The 23846-nt window shown below is 43.6% G+C and overlaps 1 protein-coding gene across 1 annotated transcript in view; it reads right to left on the bottom strand.

The window, feature by feature from the left end:
* gucy1a2 (guanylate cyclase 1, soluble, alpha 2) overlaps positions 1-23846 on the bottom strand; it is a gene marked incomplete at both ends in the record, with an annotated part of 112009 nt that overhangs the window by 5131 nt on the left and 83032 nt on the right. The window contains one exon of the mRNA XM_080731160.1: positions 7522-7676. Coding sequence (XP_080587286.1) covers positions 7522-7676 — 155 coding nt within the window. The remainder of the gene's footprint in view (positions 1-7521; positions 7677-23846) is intronic.

The raw sequence follows: 23846 nt of genomic DNA, 5'->3' as shown, positions 1-23846 counted from the left end.
TAAATATCCCGGACATGTTCGGGATAGGCACCCTGGAATACGTCGCGCCGCCTAGAATGAACATTCGGTGAACATTGGGGGGGTCTAAACTTTATTTTAAACCATTTTCAATGGAATAAATCGTCGGAGCATCTAGCGTCTCTCGTTGGTTTTGCCCGAAAAAACATTCCTTGGGCAAAAAAACGGACCCCACAAAACTGTGAAAAGTGATGACTCTTCACTAAACCATAGTTTTGTGGGGTCCGTTTTTTGCCCATGAAGGAATGTTTTTCGTGCAAAACAAATGCTTGCATTGGTTTCAGAATCATGACCAAAAACCCTATTTTGACCCCTCACATTAAAGCAGATTTATTTTTTGTATTATTTTCCTGTATAGTAAAGTCAATGAGACCCCAACCTTGATTGGCTCCCACAAAGTTTCCCAAGGGCATTGGGTTTGACCAAGTTCAGAGGTCATAGTAGACACCTTTATGACACATTTTTGAAGAATGCTATTGGTAAGCATTTCGTTCCCAGATTGTTCAAAGACTCGGCTAACTGTCTCTAACTAATTGTTCTAGTGTATCTTTCTTCTTAACTCTCAAATACTTGGAACGCGCCTGAGTCGCGTTAGATTTTAACCACTTTAACCATTATTTTATGCTTTAACTCTAGAAAAATAGCACATATACAAGCTCACAGCCGCGCTGCGAGCTTGTAGATCTGCTATATTTGAAAAATCGTGAAAATGAGTGCAAGTCTTTGAATATATTTGACCCGATCTTTGACCCGACTTCCAAATCCTTCTTCTAAATCATGCTGTTCTCAAACTTTTTCATGTCAAGGACCCCCAAAATTACATGTATTTGGCCACGGACCACCATCTCAAAATATGTTGTTCCAGGGACCAACCAGAAGCAAATATTAAAGTTACAAATGTTAGCTTTTAAGTAGATATATTCAAAAACCTGCAAAAAACAAATCATGATTTTTCAAAAATAGCAGATCTACAAGCTCGCAGCGCGGCACTCGGTGCCGCGCTGTGAGCTTGTATATCTGCTATTTTACAGTAGTTAAAGCAGTCAATAATCCTAGGCCTAAATGGGTCAATTTCCTGGATAAACTTTTAGCCAATCAGGGAGCAGCATTATCACCATTATAGAATAAGTCCATTCAGGGGCGTCACAAGGGGTAGGAAAGTGGGACTGAGTTACTGGGGCCCAAGGTGGTGGAGGGGCCCGAATAACTTTATCTATTGAAAAATAGCAGATATACAAGCTCACAGCGCAGCACCGAGTGCCGCGCTGCGAGCTTGTAGATCTGCTCTTTTTGAAAAGTTGTGAAAATGTGTGAAAATCTTTGAATATATGTATTTTTTAAGCGAACATTTCTAACTCAAATTTTGCTTCTGGGGGTGGTCCCTGGAACGAAATATTTTGAGATTGGGGTCCGTGGCCAAATACATATCATCTTGGGGGTCCTTGACATAGGTTTCTTGCACACATTTTCCTGATTTTTTCAAAAATAGCAGATATACAAGCTCGCAGCGCGGCACTTGGTGCCGCGCTGTGAGCTTGTATATCTGCTATTTTTCAATAGTTAACATTTATGGGGGGCCCGCAGTGAATCCTTGTACCCAGGGCCCAGAATTTGGTGTGACGCCCCTGAGTCCATTGAGTTCAATGGGGGAGTGGTGCAAGCTTCACGTGACAATCTGGCTGTCCAGAGTTCCAGACAATAAATAGACAACAACTCTTGCAATTTCCAATTGCATCTTTCTAGTTTATATTTAGATTGGATAATATTTACATCAGCTTCCCTGATTGGCCAACACAAATTGGCTTCATGTATTGGCCAAGCTTTATGTGACATTTGTGTCGCTCTCCAATATAGGTAGTGTTAAAGAGCAAGAGTTTTTTAATTATATTTTTTTCCAAATTTCAGTTTATGTTCGACATGTTGCACTGGTCGGTGCGTCTGAGAGGCACCCCAAAGAGAATCTTCTATCGCAGTGCCGTCGCAGTGGGACATAAGGTGTATTGCTTTGAAAAATATAAGGCTGAGGTGCACATCTTCAACACAGTGTCTTCACGCTGGACGACGTTGCCCCCAGTAACAAATGGAAGAGGAGAACGTCTCCTTGAAGTTCCCTCCATTGGTAATTGGCACATGGCTGTGCTGATAGAAGATATCATCTACATCTGGGGAGGGGTAAACAAGGCCACAGGGGAGTACTGCGATGTGCTTGATGCACTCGATGTCGACACCCACAGATGGTTCAAGCCCAGGGTGTCTGGTACTGTTCCAGAGGGGCGGAAGGGCCACTCAGCCTGTGTCTTAGAAAAGGTCATGTTTATCTGTGGAGGATACGGTCTGACTGGATACACTAATGACATCAACAAGTTGGACTCCACTACAATGGTCTGGTCTTTAATCAACACCAGAGGCACTACACCACCTGTTTCAGCATATCACTCTGCCACCATCATCGGGACAAAGATGTTTGTATTTGGAGGCTACAGGGCCCAGAATGAATACTACAACAGCATCAGAGTGTTTGACACAGAGACCAACTCCTGGCTGAGCACACCTTCCACACAGCTCCTTCCAGAAGGTCGCTGGGGTCAATCAGCCTTCGCCTACAATGGAGAGCTGTACATATTTGGTGGTGACAATTGGACACTGAACCAGACCTTTAACGATCTGTGGAAATTCAATCCAGAGACCTTCTACTGGAAGAAGGTTGAGGCCAAGGGGAAAGCCCCGTGTTCATGGATGTCTGAGATGTGCAGCAGCATGGTGGGAGATCGTATCATCCTCTTTGGAGGCGTCAGATACACATCCGTTCCGGTGGACGTTGAAGACGAAGCCAAGGACACAGTGACTGACCTGCTGTATATCTTAGACTTAAGTCCTAGCCTGAAGACGTTATGCAAGCTGGCAGTTATTCAGTACGGTGCGGATCACAGGGAACTCCCACGCGACGTCCGGTGGGAACTGGCAGCCATGGCGACCAGCAGCAACAAAAGAAAGTCTAACCTATGAGTCACGGTCTGTTTCCGGAGTTCTCTGCGACGCGTGCAGCCTTATCGATCACATGACCGCAGAAGTAAAAAACCCAGCTCATGCTGTGAAGGCCAGTCAATCTAAGCTAAAAAAGGCCCTGAGGGTTTTTTATGATCCTTAGGGTCATCCAAAACACATGTTAAAACCCACTGAGCACACCGTCTAATAGTGGTCTAATAGTGGTATAGATTTGAAAGTTTTTTAGTTGTCTAAACTTAGACTAGACGACTAATAGATGTCTAATAGTCGTCTAAATGTAACTAAAAAACTTTCAAATCTATACGTCTATTAGACCACTTTTAGACGGTGTGCTCAGTGGGAAGTTTTCCATTATATTCTTAGTGGATCAAGGTAAATTCAGGAAAAAACATTCCTCGGGCTAAAAGCAGACCCCACACAACTAGAGCGGACCCCAAAAAAGTGATCATTAAACCATAGTTTTGTGGGTCCGTTTTTAGCCTGAGGAATGTTTTTTGTGCAAAACAAATGCTTATAATGGATGCTAGTCATTGTGTTTTGCGAACATTGTTACGACTCTTTATTTTTTTTATTATTATTTTTTTATTTTTTGCTAAATCTTCTCATATGGGCCCCGGGGTCCCTGGCTCAAACTCTTTTTGAGATGGGAATCCAGGCAGAGCCAAATACATTGTCTGGTGGGTTGAAAACCTCATGTGTCCAAACACTGTTCGATTTCAGGATTCAATTTCAAAAATAGCAAAAGTAGCCGATCTACAGACACGGCTTTGATGCTTTTGTGTGATGCTGTAGCATTAGTATCATAAATCATGGGGAGAAAATGAGATAAGAGCTTTCAGCAACGGTATAAATTGGGGACATGGAAATGTTTTTAGTTGTCCTACAGCTCCTTTAGGCATGTCTGACGAATGCTTGCAATGGATTCAGAAGCTACTTAAAGGGGAAGGAAGACCACCCATTTTCAATATTGAACTATGTAAAATGGTGCATTTATATAGCGCTTTTAATCCAAAGCGCTTTACATAGATTGTGCATTACATTCACCCATTCACACACACATTCATACACCGGTGGCGGAGGAAGCCATGCAAGGCACCAACCTACTCACCGGAGGCATTAATATACCTTAGATGAGTTGTGTGGAAATACAAAAAAAGTTCCCCCTCTTCTGTGGTGCCTAGAACTGGAGGATTGATTTTGTGGTTTGTATTGTTAAGTATAATGTGTGATGTCATCAAGTTGTAATTTGCAATACAAACCCCAAAATCAATCCTCCAGTTCTAGGCAACACAGAAGAGGGGGAACTTTTTTTTTAATTTCCACACAACTCCTCTAAGGTATATTAATGACATAGTTCAATATTGAAAATGGGTGGTCTTCCCCTTTAAAGAAGTTATTTTTTTTCCCCTTTATATTAACAATTTTGCTGCCATTTTAAACATAGCTGTAGTAAGCAGCTGCCAAATTGTCCTTACCTTTTAACGTGGGCACGCGCACGCATCGTGCACAATCTGTGCGCGACTCATCTAGTAGACTGTAGACTCGGTGACAAGCTTTCGAATAAAAAAAACCCCATTGAAATAGAAATATCCGTTGCCACGCTGTATCCCTGCTTATCCGCCAGTGTTTACATGAAAAAACATTGAAAAAAGCCAACTGTGCGCTATGGTAACAAGTGGACACGTTCGCGCACAAAACGCACGATATGTGCGGGGATCATAATCCAGGCGTGTAGAGACTGGATCAAAGTTTCCAAACGCAAAAATCCGATTGAAAAACGAGTGTTCCATCGCCGAGTAGCTTTCTCTTCTGTTACACTGTAAACCAACGGAGGCGGGACTATGGCCCAGGCTCAGACCGGATACGGAAAGCTAGATCCGGTCCAGACCGGAAATGACCGGATACAGTTAGGGGGGCGGGCCTAAAGAGCCAGAATCAGCGAAAATCTGCGATAATACTTTTAATCCTTTCATAATGATTAAAGCTAATTAAACTTCCGGGATCGACGGGCATGGCACCGCGGTACAGCGGGAAATCTACGGTTTCTACGGGGATCGCGCAGAATGAGTTAAGTGAATGGGTAGGTGCAAGAAATCATTAAACATTAACCCCATGAGAACATATTTCAGCTTGGTACCTGGCAGAATCTTAAGATATCCCTGCAAGACCCGAATTAATGTCTACTGGCCAAATTTTATTTTATTTTTTTAAATCAGATGCTGTTGTAGGAGTCCTAATCACAGGAAAATGTAATGTTAAACAATTAATAATGTTTTTGTAAGGTTTTATAGCCATAAATGATAAATCATAAATCATGCTCTAATTTGCATTTTGGGGATATTTTTCACAATAATAACATATGCACGTGTTCTAGACATTCTAATGATCAGGAAATAAAATATTACAGGCATTTTACTTATGTTTTAGTGAGGAATAGCTTCAGTTAAAAAGTGAGATCCAGACGCTGGAATTTCAACTTCTCTGGGAGGTGTGAATGTCAGCCCCTGTGGGGGGTATTTATATGCAAATATCGTGGCCAATGGCATTGTAATACTAAACAATAGGATTTAATGGTTAATGTGAAAAAAGAACAGGAAAACTAACTATAACATTTTTTAAAAAATGATTTAAAAATGTTGCCAAAAAGCAACGCTGGGCCTTGCAGGGATATACCCTTCAAGGATTAAAACAAATCCACTCTATGCGCGCGGACCCCCCTGTCCATCTAGACTACGGTTCTCCATCGACGGGTCCCGACAGCTTTATCGGCGGCAAGCGTCTCTTGCCTAAAAGCTGCCAATGGCTCCCTTTCGGCAGCAAACGCTTTCCGCCGCCGTTCAAAAATCGGTGCGATTAAAAGCTACCTTAACTCTTAGCCAGCCAAATCGCCTTCCATCGCCATTTTGAGGAAGCCCAGCCAGCCAGATCGCCAAACGTCACCTTGGGGATCATTTTCTGATTTTGGTATTTTTTTTACATTTTTTGAGCTATAAATGACCATTCTAGGTTCATATAAGCTTAAGCTATGAAAATGCGATGGAAATGACATCATCGATGACGTAACCCGGAAGTCGTTCGGCCATAACAAAGCATAGGCCTTTCCATAGCATTGAAAGCTGACGTTTTTCTTATCAAACTTTACCATATTTAGACGGATTTTCATTCGGAAAAAAATGGCAGGCTGACAGAGTGGTCACTCAGGAGCAAAAACGAGTGTACACGGCGCGTGCACGTCGTGCGCACGCTCCAGGATCGCTCCCGTTCGGCGGACCGGGAGCCATAATGGCGGCTCCATAGGCGGCCATTATGGTCCACATGCTGTCCAGGCTGAGTCCAGACTGCAAGACCTAATCGTTGGGCACACTCTAGTGGTATAGTACGTGTACTACATTCTGCAATTATATTATCCCTGCTGGGATAGGCTACTGATAACTTGGAAATTAATAATATTCCTGGCAGTACAAGCATATTGTAAATGGCTGTGTATGTGTTAAGGGTTTTCTCTCCTGACAGGATGGAAGAGGTAAGCACTAGGGCATTCACGAATAGTGATTTTTAGTATTCGAATTATTCGACCTCAAAGTATTCGAATAGTGGAATATTCTACAGGACTGGACAAACTGTCAAATATTAAGTAAGCAAGAGGCGAGAAAATTGTGAAAATAGCCGAACTACATGCTATTTTCACTATATTTATCTGTGGATCCGAGTCACATTAAATGTAATACCTACAATTCCAAGTGCTTGTCAGGGTGGGGGTCCCCAGTTCAAATATGTTTATTTTGGGGGTCACGGCCTAAAAAAGGTTTGAGAACCCCTGGTATAGAGCATTAACAAATTCATCCACCAGGGGCATTGACAACTCATTCTTATGACTTCCTATCTAGCCAAGCTTTATAAACTATATATTTTTTAAAGAGAAAACAATAAAAAAAAAAAAAAAAAAAAGCGAATATTCGACTTTGGTGAACAACGTTGAATAGTGACTTTGATATTCGAATATTCGAATATTTGGTGAATGCCCTAGTAAGCACTGTGGTAAGAAAGTGGTTTGTACTTATGTAACGGAGGTGATCCAGCGAAAGTCCAATATCTTAACCACTAGACCAAAGAGCCAAAGTCTAGTATCTACAGGGGAGATACTAGACTTTTGAGGCTTCAAGGCTGGGGCTGCGACTCTCTCCGTCACACTCACCCCCCTTTGACCTCCTCCTACGGGGAAGCCCGAATCAGGGTCACGGCACCAATGTAACGGAGGTGATCCGAACCTCCCCACCCGGTTTCGTACCCGGGTCTCCCACACGAAAGTCCAATATCTTAACCACTAGACCAAAGAGACATCTCTTTGGTACGGGGGAGATACTAGACTTTTGATGCTTCAAGGCTGGGGCTGCGACTCTCTCCGTCACACTTACTGGTAGGTGGTAGGGCTAACGTTGATGCATCTGGGATGGTTTGTACTTACTGGTAGGTGGTAGGGCTAACGTTGATACTTACTGGTAGGTGGTAGGGCTAACGTTGATGCATCTGGGATGGCTTCCTGATTCAAACTTGCTGGCCAGCGTCACGTTGTTACCAAACAGGCAGTAGCGCGGCATCTTCACCCCCACCACACCGGCCAGCACCGAACCTGTATGGATACCTATCCTTAACTATAGGAGAGGAAGAGGAGAGGAGAGGAGAGGAGAGGAGAGGAGAGGAGAGGGGAGGGGAGGAGAGGAGAGGAGATTAGGGAGTAGTTCTATGCAACACATGTTTTCATGTCATTCCCTAGAGTCACTAATAGCAGCATGGCAAACATTCGGCGGTGATCAATGATAATTGGTTCATCGTTGGAGTTAACCACTTAAGCACTATTTACAAGCTACTGTAACAACCTGTGCTTGTAGAGCTGCTATTTTCCCTATTTCTGAGCGGTGCAAACCGCTCCTTTAAGTGGCTGTGCGTGTGACCGTTGCCTTTTTCCTCAGCGTTTTGCCATAGCAAAATGTGTGTGTGTCCGTAGCTGTGCGTGTGTCCGTAGCCTTTTTCCTCAGCGTTTTGCCATAGTAAAATGTGTGTGTGTAGCATCATGTTTGTCTAGTGATGTCATATGTTGTATGTCTGTAGCCTTTTTCCTCAGCGCCATAGCAAAAGGTGTGTGTGTAGCATAGCCTGTACATCCTAGACTTAAATCCTAGTCTGAAGATGTTATGCAAGGACAACCACCACTCACTTCACATTGGGTGTGATTTTTTAAGTTCTTTGTGAGCAGTCCTCCTGGAAGGAGCTAAGCTCCAACATCTGGCTTTGTCCGTGCTCTGAAGCGTGGCCTACATCTGGCCTACATCTGGCCTACATCTTGGAACAAAGCGCTCAAAGTTTTGCGTGACGCTTAACTCAGTCAGGGCCGGTCGACTTTTAGATCGACTATCTCATTATGGAGTTCCCTGCCAAGCGACTTTAATCGACTTTTATATAAAAGCATTGTTTAAGCTTTTAATTTGGGTTAATAGACGGAGCGGAACGGTTAGCTTACCTTCGGCTAGTATACAGACGTAAACCGTGAAAAAAAAAGGATACGATTATGACGTCACCTTTAAGCCATAGCTTCCTGTTTACGTAGGCCTCTGCTAGCCGCTAGGCTCAATGCAAACCATCCGACCCTCACGCAGCTTCACTAGGTCGGATTTTGATTCGGAAACTTTCTGTGTGGCATCTGTATACGTTCCGGTGCCCATACCGATGGTGGTTTTAGACAATCAAGCACGAATTGAACAGTATTGAGCTCAGATGGCGGCCCGCGGGTCTCCCATTCATGTCAATGGGGATCGTCGTCATCGTCCCATCCTTGAAAGTTGTGAACCTTGGTTTTAACATGGGTTAACATGGGGGCTTCCACAGTCTATGGTCTATGGCTCGCTCTAGTGGTCATTTTGTGGTATGGTATTTCAACGTGGCTTGGTAAATTGATGTGATTATGACGATTAAATATAGCTATTTCCTGGCGTTATAAGCGCACATTCATATTTAAATTTGGCTGGCAATATTAATGAAATTAAGACAATTTAATTTAGAATAGAATTTTGATATAAACTTTTTTTTTTAGATTATCTTACTAATAATAAACGGACGAATGGCTGTATGTCTGATACACACGCATGCAAGACATCACTGATACCACTGCCTGTACTGCGCATGTGTCTCCACCATGGTAACAGCTGCATGCTGAGACAGTGCCCAAATTTGGAGATGACTGACATCACTGATACGTATGGGTTCTCCAACATTACTCCTACATTCAATCACAGGGTTGTTAGGGTTACTTTTAAAAAGGAATCCCCTACAGTTACAAGTTACTTGCAAAGAAAATGTAGTCAGTAACGTAATCTGATTATCATAATTTAAAAAGTAACTACTAGTTACTTTCAGTTACTTTTGGATTATGTTTTAGCAAAACTCTCTTTAATTAAATAAAACAAGTTTTACCATTGATAAATAGACAATAATATTGAGCCTATGACATTAGGAAAAGGACAACAGAATTGTACTTAAACAAAGTGGCAGTACTTTATGCTGATTCGACTTGATTATTTTATTGTTTGGCGTTATAACTATTTTGTAAAATTGATGAGGGCAAGGGGATAATGTAATCCAGCGTGTAACCCCCATCATTCAGATCCGTTACTGTAATCCAGATTACACATTTTAAAATGTAACCTGAGACTTTACAAATTACCTGTTTTTTGTAATCTGATTACGTAATCCCGTTACATGTAATCCGTTACTTAACAACCCTTCACTCATACAGGCACGTGCACACATAGGCATGAGAGGGGGCTTGGGCCCCTGACCTTTTACCCATGTGTAAAAAGTGCCCTCTCCAGACCATGAATTCAGTTTTCGCTGTGCCTATGGTGAAAGAAATGCAAATGCCCTCTTTCCAAGCCATACCTGAAGGCAGCATTCAAGAGAATTGACTTTTCCAAACTCTGCTGAAATGCAGCATCTTATGTTGAAAGAATTGCCCTCTCTGTGTAAAAATCCATGCTGTACGCCACATTGCCTTTTTTATGCTTATTTCAGTGTGGTATCAAGTACTGAAAATAGCCGACCTCCAAGCTCACAACGTGTCGCAGCGCGACATGTTGTGAGCTTGGAGGTCTGCTATTTTCAATATTTTAGGCCCTGTTAGATATTTCAGCCCCTGCCTCTCTAACATCCTATGCACATCCCTGCCCTCATATACATGCACATTTACTGTGCACACCCGGTAACCCAAACTGCACATGATTGGAAGCACCTAAGTTAGAATGGGCATGGACTAGTACTATTAATAATACTAGCCCTTACCCGTTCAAAGATATGAGCTCCAAAATGATGTGCAGTGTGTGGGTTATGGGATGTGCACTGTGCATACAGTATATGAGGGATGGAAAGTAACTTTAACTGGTGCTTGCATGATGTAGGAGCATCAATGTAAGAAAGCCGTTTCGTTTAATGGCTACAGAGATACTGTCCCCCCCCCCCCCCCAAGCCCGCCCGCCCGCCCGCCTGCACACACACACACACTCCCCCCCCCCCCCCCCCCCCCCCGTGTGTGTGTGTGTGTGTGTGTGTGTGGGTTTGTGTGTGATTGTGCATGGCCTGAACAACAGCGCCCCTCCCTTAACATGTGTGGTCACAAAAGGTACTCTAGGCTAAATAGATATAGATACACCATAAAAATGCTAATATACAGCATACGATTTGTGAAAGTGACAAACGGGCTTCACAGTTATGTCAGGTGTGTTCATATGCTAATGGTGATGCGATTTCAGATCAATTGCTCCAGCCACTGAGGAGAAACGCTGTGACAGACACTCACTCACTCACTCACTCACTCACTCACTCACTCACTCACTCACTCACTCACTCACTCACTCACTCACTCACTCACTCAGACAGACATTCGCAAAATTATAGTATAGATATATATATATATATATATATATATATAATATATTTTTTTGCACATAGGCCTACTCGTGTCCCATAAAAACCTATTGTTGGGGAACCACTGTCCCAGACTGGCATGGATGGACCTCGTCATGAAGTATCATTTGTTGATGGAAGGGGGTTCCAAATGCCGCCTGACAGCCAGGTGGGTAACTCTGAGAGTGTACAAATGTGAGCCCTTTGTCCACTTTGGTTCCACTCTCAGAGTTATGGTTGTACTTGAAATGTGTGATACTAGTGTTTTAGTATCATTGGTACCACCCAGGGGTGTACTGTAGTTGTCCCGATTTAAAATGAAGCAACACGGAACTGAAAGTTCCTATGTTTGGCCGCTAGTATAGCGCTGTTCTGGCACCAGAAGCAACATGTTCTCCATAGGATTCCATTAATTTCCCCTGAACTTTTACATTTGATGTTCTTACCTTAATAAACATTGTCATAAATACTTTATGGTTCCTGTCGCTAGTTTAAAGCCTTGTTTCAATCACCATGATATGCGTTTTGTGAAAATATGGTCCAATTTATGTTATATTTGATGTTAAAGCAGGGTATGCTGTAGGAGGGGCTTGTGATCATAGGCTTGTGATGATTCTTCTTCGTGTGCTTTATTTTCGGCAAGCTCAAGACAAATGTCCCATGTATCCCTGCGGTTCCACGTGACCGTTGGCAGCCAATAGCATTCGAGATGGTATCATTTCTACCAATGAACGTTGATTTCTACAATGATGGCGTCACCCGTACAACGGCCAAAAAGGCTTCATTTGCGCAGCATAGAAACCAGTGGCTTTCCAACGTCCATATTTTTTTTACAGTCTATGGTAACGTCTATGAAGGAAGTAAGCCCAATGTCTTTCCAATATGACTGCTGTGCATAGAGGCTATCAGACCATTACACTTCAGGGCCTCTCACTGCACTTCAGTGTGCGTGTGCACGTGCGCACACACAGGGGTGTCACACCAAATTCTGGGCCCTGGGTACAAGGATTCACTGCGGGCCCCCCCATGAATGTTCTTCATCACGGCACTCGGTGCCACGCTGTGAGATTGTAGATCTGCTATTTTTCCATAGCTAAAGTATAAAATAATGAAGGCCCCTCCACCTTGGGCCCTAGTAACTAGGTCCCACGGGCCACGGACCCCAATCTCAAAATATTTAGTTCCAGGGACCCCCCAGAAGCAAAATTTTAGTTACAAATGTTCGCTTAAAAAGTACATTATATTCAAAGATTTGCACTTTTCACGACTTTCATTTCACGACTAGCATATCTACAAGCTTGCAGCGCAGCACTCAGTGCCGCGCTGTGAGCTTGTATATCTGCTATTTTTTCCATAGCTAAAGTATAAAATAATTAAGGCCCCTCCACCTTGGGCCCTGGTAACTAGGTCCCACTCCGACCCCCCCTCCCCCCCACCCCCCCCCCCACCCCCCCCCACCCCCTCTTGTGACGCCCCTGCGCACATACACACACGCACACACACACACACACACACGTGCACAAACGCATGCACGCACACACATAGTTTAAAGCCCCGTGAATCCCAGCAGATTTTGAATGATCCACTTCAGCATCTCACATCGCCACGGTAACCCCGCTACCACTGAGCAAGCGCGTGCCAGCACACCATGAGGTCGCCATGGCAACTACACAGAGAGAGAGAGAGAGAGAGAGAGAGAGAGAGAGAGAGAGAGAGAGAGATGAGAGAGGCAGAGAGATGAGAGAGATGAGAGAGAGAGAGTATACAGACAGAAAGAGAAAGAAAGTGGGTGATCAAAATAGACTAAAAATAGAGTGAAAGAGAGATGGAGGAGTCTGTCTGTCTGCCTGCCTGCCTGTCTGCCTGCCTGTCTGTCTGCCTGTCTGCCTGCCTGTCTGTCTGTCTGTCTGTCTGTCTGTCTGTCTGTCTGTCTGCCTGTCTGTCTGTCTGTCTGTCTCTCTCTCTCCATCTCTCTGTCTGTAGAAAGACAAACACCAGTGTGGCGTCAGTTCAGCAAAAGCTAAGGTATGGCAACTTCGCACACGTGTCGTGCAAGACACCGATCACGTTGCCATATACCTTAGCAACAGGCATGATGAATTTATTTTAAGAAGTACATTTTATGTTTTTCCTCTGTAGCCAGGGTACCGATGTTTCTGCTTGACATTGGCACATTTCACTCAGGTTTTTCATCTCACTCATGTCACTTTGTCTGCTGACCTCACTCGGCAACGACATAAAAATAAAATAAACAAAGATAAAAAATAAAACAATTCACAGGAGGCAAGCAGTGATCACCCCATGATGTGCACTGCAATGTAGTTTCAAATGCACTACATTGCAGGCGCTTTTTTTTTTTTTTAGAGTAAAGAACTAAAGAAGAAGACGAAGACACGTGTGACATGCATGATCTGGGCAGATTGCCCCAGGAAATGTGCCAATCTCAACCCAAAACAACGGTATGGCAGTTGCCGTACCTTGCCATATCCCAACAATTGACGCCTCTGACAAACACTGCACAATAACACCCCCCCCCCCTCTTTTGTGAGTCAGCATTCGGGGGACACATGGTTGTCTTCTGACAGTCGGGGCACGCGGCACAGTCGAACCAATCGCGACTCTTCTGACAGTCGGGGCGCGCGGCACAGTCGAACCAATCACGACTCTTCTGACAGTCGGGGCGCGCGGCACAGTCGAACCAATCGCGACTCTTCTGACAGTCGGGGCGCGGCACAGTCGAACCAATCGCGACTCTTCTGACAGTCGGGGCGCGGCACAGTCGAACCAATCGCGACTCTTCTGACAGTCGGGGCGCGGCACAGTCGAACCAATCGCGACTCTTCTGACAGTCGGGGCGCGGCACAGTCGAACCAATCGCGACTCTTCTGACAGTCGGGGAAGGAGTTGTCTGCTTTCTCTGCCGACTTTTCTCTGCCGACAACAATTAGTTTCACATCGCGATCGCACGCAAATAACATACGCACGCACGCACGCACAGTAGGGTTATGAAATACTGTAAACTGTCTCCTTTCCAGTCTTTTCCCTCCCTACACAACACATACGGCTGTCACATTATTTTTCATAATCGTTTCCATGTTGAAAAAATGTCATATGTAAAAAAAAAAAAAAGTCAAAAATAGTGGAAATAGCAGATCTACAAGCTCAAAACGCGTCGCATGTTCTTTTTCAAGTATAAAGTTGTCAAATATTTAAGTAATTTCTTTGTATATTTAGGTTATATGTCATGTCTACCATGTGCAACTTCAAAGCCTACAAGCCAAACAGAAATGTAATTGTCAACGACGAAAACACAATTAAATCGTTAATCGCAATTATTTGAGTGACAATTAATCGTCATGTGAAATGCCCTAATCGTGACAGCCCTGTCTGTCTGTCTGTCTGTCTGTCTGTCTGTCTGTCTGTCTGTCCTTTGCAGTCTCTTTTGCATAACAATGCGGCACTCATTGCCGCTGAGTGCTTAATGGCCTGAAGTGGACAGTGTCCCTTTAACTCTCCTCCCCTGCACAGGGATGGTACGAGAGAGAGAGAGAGAGAGAGAGAGAGAGAGAGAGAGAGAGAGAGAGAGAGAGAGAGAGAAGAGAGAGAGAGAGAGAGAGAGAGAGAGAGAGAGAGAGAGAGAGAGAGAGAGACAAACACACACAGAGAGACAGAGTGATCTGGGTACACAGAGATACTGTACAAACAGAGCATCTGTTATACTGTTATTTGTCCAAATGGTTTCGTAACGAAACAAAGGCAAAAAAAACACATTTAAATACGGCTGGAATTTGGAAACGCTATCCCGAGCTAACCTTTACTACGGGGCCGCGCAACCAGGGGCGTCGCACCAAATTCTGGGCCCTAGCTGGGTACAAGGATTCACTGGAGTAGTTTGTGCTTTAACTATGGAAAAATAGCAGATGACATTTTAAATAACATTTAACATAATAACATTTTTCTTTGAATATTTCAAATCCTTCTAAGGTTTTTTGAAAAACCTATGTTTCTATGTCAGTGGTGCTCAAACCTTTTCATGTCAAGGAACCCCAAAATGATATGTATTTGGCCACGGACCCCCATCTCAAAATATTTAGTTCCAGGAACCCCCCCCCCCCCCCCCCAGAAGCAAAATTTGAGTTACAAATGTTCACTTAAAAAAATACATATATTCAAAGATTTGCAAAAATGTTCACGACTTTTCAAAAATAGCAGATCTACGAGCTCGCAGCGCGACACTCTGTGCCGCGCTGTGAGCTTGTACATCTGCTATTTTTCAATAGCTATAGTATAAAATAATTCCAGGCCCCTCCACCTTGGGCCCTAGTAACTCAGTCCCACAAATTTGAGTTACAAATGTTCGCTTAAAAAATACATATATTCAAAGATTTGCACACATTTTCACAACTTTAAAAAAATAGCAGATCTACAAGCTCGCAGCGTGGCATCTGCTATTTTTCAATAGCTAAAGTATAAAATAATTCCCAGCACGCTCCACCTTGGGCCCTAGTAACTCAGTCCCACTCCCCCCCCCCCCCCCCCCCCTCCCCCCCTTGTGACGCCCCTGACTGTTCCACTGTTATTTGTCCAAATGGTTTCATGACAAAGCGAAGGCAAAGCAAAGCATTAAAATACGGCTGCCTGCCATTTGTTTCAAAACGCCATCCCAAGCTAACCTTTCCTAGGGGACGAGCAACTCTCTCTGACAGCGAAGGCACAAGTCCCATGGTTTGGTATGAGATTGCCTTTGTCTCTGAGTTGCAGTGTAGCACAACAACAGAGTTGTCTCTGAGTTGCAGTGTAGCACAACAACAGAGCTTTGTCTCTGAGTTGCAGTGTAGCACAACAACAGAGCGAGAGGAACCGTAAGTGCTTGGCCAGGCCGTTCTATTGGTGGTCACGGACCAGTGGACACCAGGGACGTGCTGGGCCCCTGATTCAGCCCGGGAAAAAGAGTTGGAGAGGCCCTCGTTGCGTGCTATAGAGAGAGAGATCTCTCTATAGCGCTGCTGCTGCTACTCAAAGATTTGCCATTTCTGATCATGACAAAGTGACAAGCCAGTGGGCCAATTATTGTACATGAGTTATATTTCGTCGTTGTCGGGTGGAAACCTTGTATGTCCAAAACCGTTTGTTTTGTATTCATCATTTTAAAAATGATTTAAACTAGTGAAAACAGCCGATCTACAAGCACACAACGCCTTGTGTGCTTGTAGATCTGCTGTTTTCACTACTTTTGTGCAATGGTCTTATGATGAAGCAGGGCTTTACTTTGTGAAAACATGTACACATTTGAAACTTGGAGATACGAGGTTTGTGCCCTATTATTTTTAATTTTTCCCTAATGGCCGGCCTGGACCGGCCGGGAATGAACCGGCCGTTTGGGAGTTGGCCCGCTTTTCCCAATGGCCAGCACGTCCCTGGTGGACACACTGGACAGTGGGGCGAGTCTGACCTGTTTGTAGTACAATAGAGCAAACGCACGCACGCACGCACGCACGCACGCACGCACGCACGCACGCACGCACGCACGCACGCACGCACGCACGCACGCACGCACGCACGCACGCACGCACGCACGCACGCACGCACGCACGCACGCACACACACACACACACACACACACACACACACACACACACACACACACACACACACACACACACACACACACACACACACACACACACACACACACACACACACACACACACACACACACACACACACACACACAGAGTCGGTATGAGCTGGAATTAGAGAGAGACAGAGGGGAGAGGGAATGGACAGAAGGCAGCAAAGGATGGAGAGAAAGATAGAGAGATTGAGAGACGGATACAGAGAGAAGGATAGAGCCAGGGGTCTTCAACGTTTTCAGGCCAAGGACCCCTTAGTTGAGAGAGGGATAAAGCGGGGACCCCCACAACCTGTTCATAGATTCCATATAGTTTCATTGTTTGACAGCACAATCATCAGTGTAATTTGGATTCATGTCAATTTGTGTTTTCAGATATTTAACCTCTTGATCCGTCAATACTTAATAAACTTGACCTTTCACTCTGTACTTAGTCTGCTCTTTTCCCCCTCTACACCAAACCTCCTTGCCGAAAATAGCCGATCTACAAGCTCACAACCAGAGCTTGTTGATCTGCTATTTTTGGTTAAAGTTCTCAGATTATAGATGCTAGGGTTCAAGTGGTTAAGATAAAAAATCACACCCAATGTGAAGTGAGCGGTGGTCGTGCTTGCATAACGTAATTGGTGATGTAATATGGCTACACACACACACATATTGCTATGGCAAAACGCTGAGGAAAACACATTGCTATGGCAAAACGCTGAGGTAAAGTGGCTACAGACACACGCACAGCCACTCTATGGAGCGGTTTACCACCGCTCAAAAAGGAGAAAAAAAGCTTCTATCACACAAAGATTTGGAGGACCCCCTGTAGTAAATCTGAGGACCACCCTAGCGGTCCCGGACCCCCTGTTGAAGACCCTTGGGATAGAGAGAAGGATACAGAGAGAAGGATAGAAGGATAGAGAGATGGAGAGAGAAGAGCAGGGGAGGGGGATGGTAGCAGTTCTAATTGATCATGAGTTGCTGTTGGCGTTGAGAAGAGATGAAGGTTCACTTTACTGGAAAATAACCTGGAGCAGTGCGTGCACGCACACACGGACAGACACACACACACACACACACACACACACACACACACACACACACACACACACACACACACACACACACACACACACGTGCGCGCGCACGCACACTCGCATGCATGCATGCACGCACGCACGCGCACACAGACACGGACACACACACGCAGACGTGGACACACACACACAGACGGACACATGCGCATGCACGCACACACAAGCAGCGGGCTGAAGATGTTTAATAGCTAAAAATGTTCAATTACAACCACCTAACACCATGTTTTAACCTGTTCAATTACAACCACCTAACACCATGTTTTAACCTGTTCAATTACAACCACCTAACACCATGTTTTAACCTGTTCAATTACAACCACCTAACACCATGTTTTAACCTGTTCAATTACAACCACCTAACACCATGTTTTAACCGTCACCATGGAGACTATAAGGCTGGGCAGTATATCAAAAATGTACTCATATCGAGGTTTCAACATGCGAGGTATACATTACAGACGAAGACGGCTGGATTCGTCTTTCGTCTGGATTCGGATTCGTCTATTTGTCAAATTAATTAACAGACACACTATACATGTGTAACAGTATTAAATATAAGTGTATATAATTACACAAAATATACAAATAAGGGCTTTTACCTGACATTCTCCATGTTATAGTGCATTTGTGGCCACGGCTCCTTTAAGTCCCCTCCTACTGTATAAATGCCCTGCCACACCTCCACCTCTTCATTCTGTTTCCGTATTGAACGAGGTGGGTGGTCTGGCCTTTGTTATCTCTCTGTACTGTATAACAAAATACTATTTAAGTTGCAAATTATTTATACAGTGTCTGTTTCATTTTGTTTAGAAAGGAGTCCATGCTGCGCTATATTAACTTGGAGACGTGTGTTTTCTGTATTGTTGTCAGGTATGTTACGTTTTATGTGTTGTTACCTTTTCGATTCTGTTTCCGTATTGAACGAGAAAGGAGTCCATGCTGCGCTATATTAACTTGGAGACGTGTGTTTTCTGTATTGTTGTCAGCATTAAAAGGAGTGCCGTCTCCAAAGAGATTCCTGGGTCTGTCTGATTCACACAACGCAGAAAGACAAAGCTAAACCGGTTACACATGCACGTAGCACATGCAAAAAAGCAGTCCATTTGTAACCAGGTGTGGTTATTTCAATAAAACCATTGTTGGAAAATGGAAATAAAGCATTTAATTTCTTTATTCTATGTGTACTGTGCAGTGTGCATGCATGGATATGCTATTCATTATCTGGGTTAGGCAGGCAGTCGACCTAAAGCAGAAAAACGTTAAAAACAATATAATGTTTTGACTAATATAGTGAGTAATATCGATATAGAGGTATTCAACAATGTTTAATATCGAATATAGAAGGTTTTCCTGATGTCGCCCAGCCTTAATGGAGACTACACAGCTGTTATTCTGCCGCTGTATGTGTATGCGTGTGCATGCTGTCGTGTGTGTGTGTGTGTGTGTGTGTGTGTGTGTGTGTGTGTGTGTGTGCGTGCGTGCGTGCGTGCGTGCGTGCGTGCGTGCGTGCGTGCGTGCGTGCGTGCGTGCGTGCATGCGTGCGTGCTCTGAACAACACAACGCTGAGGAAGAACGGCGGGAGAATCATTCCTTTTTTATTGCTGTTATGTTGTTGACCTTTTTGTTTCCTATGGTAATGTTCTGACACTTTGCATATTACAAGGTCAAGCCTGCTATCTATTGTTTTGGGTGCAGCCTGGTCCTTATGACACGAGCAGTTTATTCCCTCTACAGGGGCGTCACAAGGGGGGGGGGGCAGAGTGGGACAGAGTTACTGGGGCCCAAGGTGGAGGGGCCTTCATTATTTTATACTTTAGCTATTGAAAAAAATAGCAGATATACAAGCTCACAGCACGCTTGTATATCTGCTATTTTTGAAAAGTCTTGAAAATGTGTGCAAATCTTTGAATATGTGATTTTTTTTTAAGCGAACATTTGTAACGAAAATGTTTTGAGATGGGGCTCTGTGGCCAAATACATATCATTTTGGGGGTCCTTCACATGAAAAAGTTTGAGCACCACTGACATAGAAACATAGGTTTTTCAAAAAATAGCAGATCTACAAGCTCATGTACAGTAGGTACAAAACTGTTACTTTTCAGGATTCAAATGCAAAAATATTATGTTAATGTTCTAGTAAAACTGCTATGGCTAGGCTACAATGCCACTGCCAGGTACAAAATCTCTGCTCTGCAAATAATATAGTAACAGTATCAATCACATCTGACACCGTCTACTACTCTCTGTGCAAAACCAACGAGATTTGAAAAGAACAGACAAGTGCCTACATTCTCACATGTAAAGATAAAAGATGTATTTGTGTTTAATTCCTTAGATTTAGTCTTAAGCCCTAAACACAGGCACGTTTATCCGCATGGATAAAACTGACAATTTCATTTTTTTAAAAAGAAAACAATGATTCTCTACAACCTCATGCACACCGGATCCGAATTAGCCGTGCGACGAGTCGACCCAGTTCGAAAAGTTTGAAAAAAATCAGATGGTGTTGTAGGAGTCCTAATAAGAGGAAAATGTAATGTTTTTTTCAAAAAAATGTTTTTGTAAGGTTTTATAGCCATAAATCATAAATCATGCTCTAATTTACATATGGGGGATATCTTTCACAATAATAACATATGTACATGTTCTAGACATTCTAATGATCACCAAAACAAATAGTACAGGCATTTTGCTTATGTTTTTGTGAGGAATAGCTTCCATGAAAAAGTGAGATGTTGTTCATCAAAACTCTGGAATGTCAGCGGGTGTGGCGGGTGTGAATGTCAGCCCCTGTGGGGGGTATTTATATGCAAATATTGTGGCCAATGGCATTGTAATACTAAACAATAGAATCCAATGGTGATGTTTAGGTGGTAGGGGGAGCTAAAATAAAATGATTTAAACCTTTTTTTGGATAAAATACAAACGTTGTAATATTACAACAGTGGGCCTTAGAGGGCTAAAGCTTCAGCTGAGTCTGACATCAGGCTGGGGGGACCCAGCAAGATGTGTTAATATAGCATAGAAATCAGTTAAACCACCTAAAGGGCAAGGTCGCGCTGAAACAACAGAGACTTATGGACACAATATGTCCATACGGCTGTTTTCACAATTTTAAAACATTCTTAAAATGATAAATTCAAACGAACGGTTTGGGACATACAAGGTTTCCACCCGACAACGTCGATATACACACACACACGCACGCACGCACGCACGCACGCACGCACGCACGCACGCACGCACACACAGGACCAAATGGAGCCCGTACAAGTCCTTGTGTACACGGCTGATGCCTGCGCGTCCGCTAGCAGATCTACCCTGCCCTGACATTATGCTAACGCGACCTTTATTATCGATGTCAGTCGGCGAACAACGGGGACGACCGCACGACAGCCCTGTGCCGCTCTGAAACTGCGCTCCGCGCCGCAGTTCAGCATAATACCCCCTACCTCCTCCTCCCACCCACCACCCCTCCCCCATACAATGGAGGAACGCAAAAATAACACATTAGCCAGATGACAGCAGCGCAACGCAACACATTAGCTTGATCCCCGGGGCGTGGCGGCCGAAACACGAAGCGCCAAGAGCACGAAGGTGAAGCGCGTTCCGGCTAATTGGTCCCATCTCGTTAAAGGCAATTAAGCGGTGGGAAGGAATGACAGGAGCGAGGGAAGCAACAGATGAATCAATTATACCCAAAGACGGAAAAGGGGAGGACATAAGGGAAGGAGGAAGGACACGAGGAAAGGAAACACAGGAGTAGTGGACAAATGAACGGGCCCATTAAGCAGCAGGCCAATCAGTGTTAATGGGTCGAACACTTGATGTACATGTGGACACAATGTAACACCTGGGCACTATGGCATTCACCGAATATTCGAATATTCGAATATTCGAATATCAAAACACTATTCGATTACTGTAATCACTATTCGAAAATTCGCCGAAATTAATTTTAATATTATTTTCGTTTTTTTTTGTTTTTTTTAGCCGTGACAATATTTCTACAGCAGACATGCAGCTGTGAGCTCTAGTGTTAGTATTTCTCCTAATCCATTCATGTTTGATTGTTGTCAAATCCAACCACACTGTAGTGGCTAGCCTATGTGATTGATGTGCTGACTGCCGACATACACGGCTGGCCCGTCACTATAGATGACACAGTCACTCAGTGTAGGAGGGGAGGGGCGCTCTAGAACAAGCAAGCTCAATGCTCGTTGCTGACAAGTGTGTAATACTTTAGGCTACTTTACTTTATTGCTGCTGAGTTTCGTTCCTCTTGCCGAGTATATCCAGTTTAGAGGACACCCTTCTCTTTACAGTAGCTCTTTCGGACCGCGCTTCACCGCAACCGCGTTGATGTCATGCTTCATATTCAAATCTATCTCCTCTTTAAACCATAAAGGTACAAGCGTCCGGCGTTTTATTTATGATAACGGGTCGAGAGTTTCGCGACACGGATTGGAGTGGAATTGATGATCTTGTAAAGCTTGTGTTACATACTGTAACCCATCATAAGGCTGTTGTACTGGTCGAGACTCGACTCACACCAGCCTTCATTAACATTGGAATGAATCTCGGTACATATTAACTCATTCTCTGCCAAGTTCAACTTGCCTGTGCAATAGAACTGCCAAGGATTTCTGACGATTTCACTCATCTTGGAGGGACAATTGCGCATTGATGTTGAGGCATAAAATAACAAAACAAAGGCCTATTGGAAAGGCCTATTCGTGTGCTTTCCAGTGGTCCAAACCATACGTTTCAAACATGTTCGCTTATCTCAGAAAGTGGAAAAGTAAGGGCATGGTATGGGGTCTTCACAGGCTGTTGAGAAGACATTTTGAGTAAAAGCATGTTTTAGTTTTGAAAATGGAATAACTTATGAATAAAATATGATTGCTATTATAAACTATACCTTGCTGGAAAGGCAAATTCGTGCTCTTTCCAACGCTCTAAACCATACGTTTCAAACATGTTTGCTGATCTCGTAAGGTGGAAAAGTATAGGGTATGGTATGGCGAAAAAACGGCTTCTGAGAAGAGTTTTTTTTGGGGGGGAAAATTGAATAAATATGAAGGAGCTATGAATACTATATAAACTATACCTCTCTGGAAAGATGAAGTCGCCTTCTTTCCAGTGCTCCCATCCAGATGTTTCAAACATGTTCTGTTGTTTAGAAAATTGGCCATGTATCACCCAAAACACCTCTAGGAACAAACTGAATACATGTTTTAGTAAAGTAGACTCTCGATCAGAACTCCTTTCTGCCTTTTATTTTTGGCTTCAGTGATGCAGAAGATATTTACAGTGTTTTCAAACAAAAGGGAAAAATAACAATGAATAAAAAATAAAGTGATTTTACAGACTTCAAGTGCATTCACAGTTCTCAATAGTGCTTTTTGAAATTACAAAAACAAGTGTTCTCATTCTCTCAGTAGTGGTTCAAGTAAATGACAATGAATAAAGGAACATTTCAACCCCCCCCCTCTGTAGTGGTTTTCAAGTAAACTACAAAATATGAACATTCCACGCCTTTTCAGTAGTGGTTCAAGTAAATGGCAATGACAAAAGGAACATTTCCCACCCTTTCAGTAGTGCTTCAAGTAAATGACAAAGAATAAAAAGTTCAGTTCTCACGTTCGCTGAGGGTTTCAAATGAAATAAAATAAAAATGTCAGGAACAGAAGAGCTGGGCAGTGAATCCACTGGCTCAGAAGCTGAAAAACACAATATAAAAAATAGGCTAGTTATAGTTTTTGCAAGGTAATATTGTGCACAAAATCAGTAGGCCTACATTGTTTCCATCCCCATCATGTCTCAATGTATGCATTTTGACACTTAGAATGAATGAAGACTTTTACAGTTGCTATGTGGATGTTTGGATTTTTAGATGGATAAAAGCATTGAACACAGATACAATAAATGTAGGCCATCTGTAACAAAAATAACCGTACCTTGACTAAAGCCAACCAATGATTCGCTGTCACCTGCAGATGGACCTGGCTCCTCACACTCAAGTGTCTAGATTGATCACAAAGAAACAAAGCACACAGATTTAGTACAAAACTAAACTGCAACATGCGTGCACACCCACACAGTGGCGCTCTCGCTCAATCTCTCTCTAGAGAAAGATCCACAATACATGT

This window comes from Nannobrachium achirus (genome assembly GCF_963921795.1).
Source record: "Nannobrachium achirus genome assembly, chromosome: 8".
Classification (NCBI taxonomy): Eukaryota; Metazoa; Chordata; class Actinopteri; order Myctophiformes; family Myctophidae; genus Nannobrachium; species Nannobrachium achirus.
This window is presented reverse-complemented; position numbering and strand designations above follow the sequence as displayed.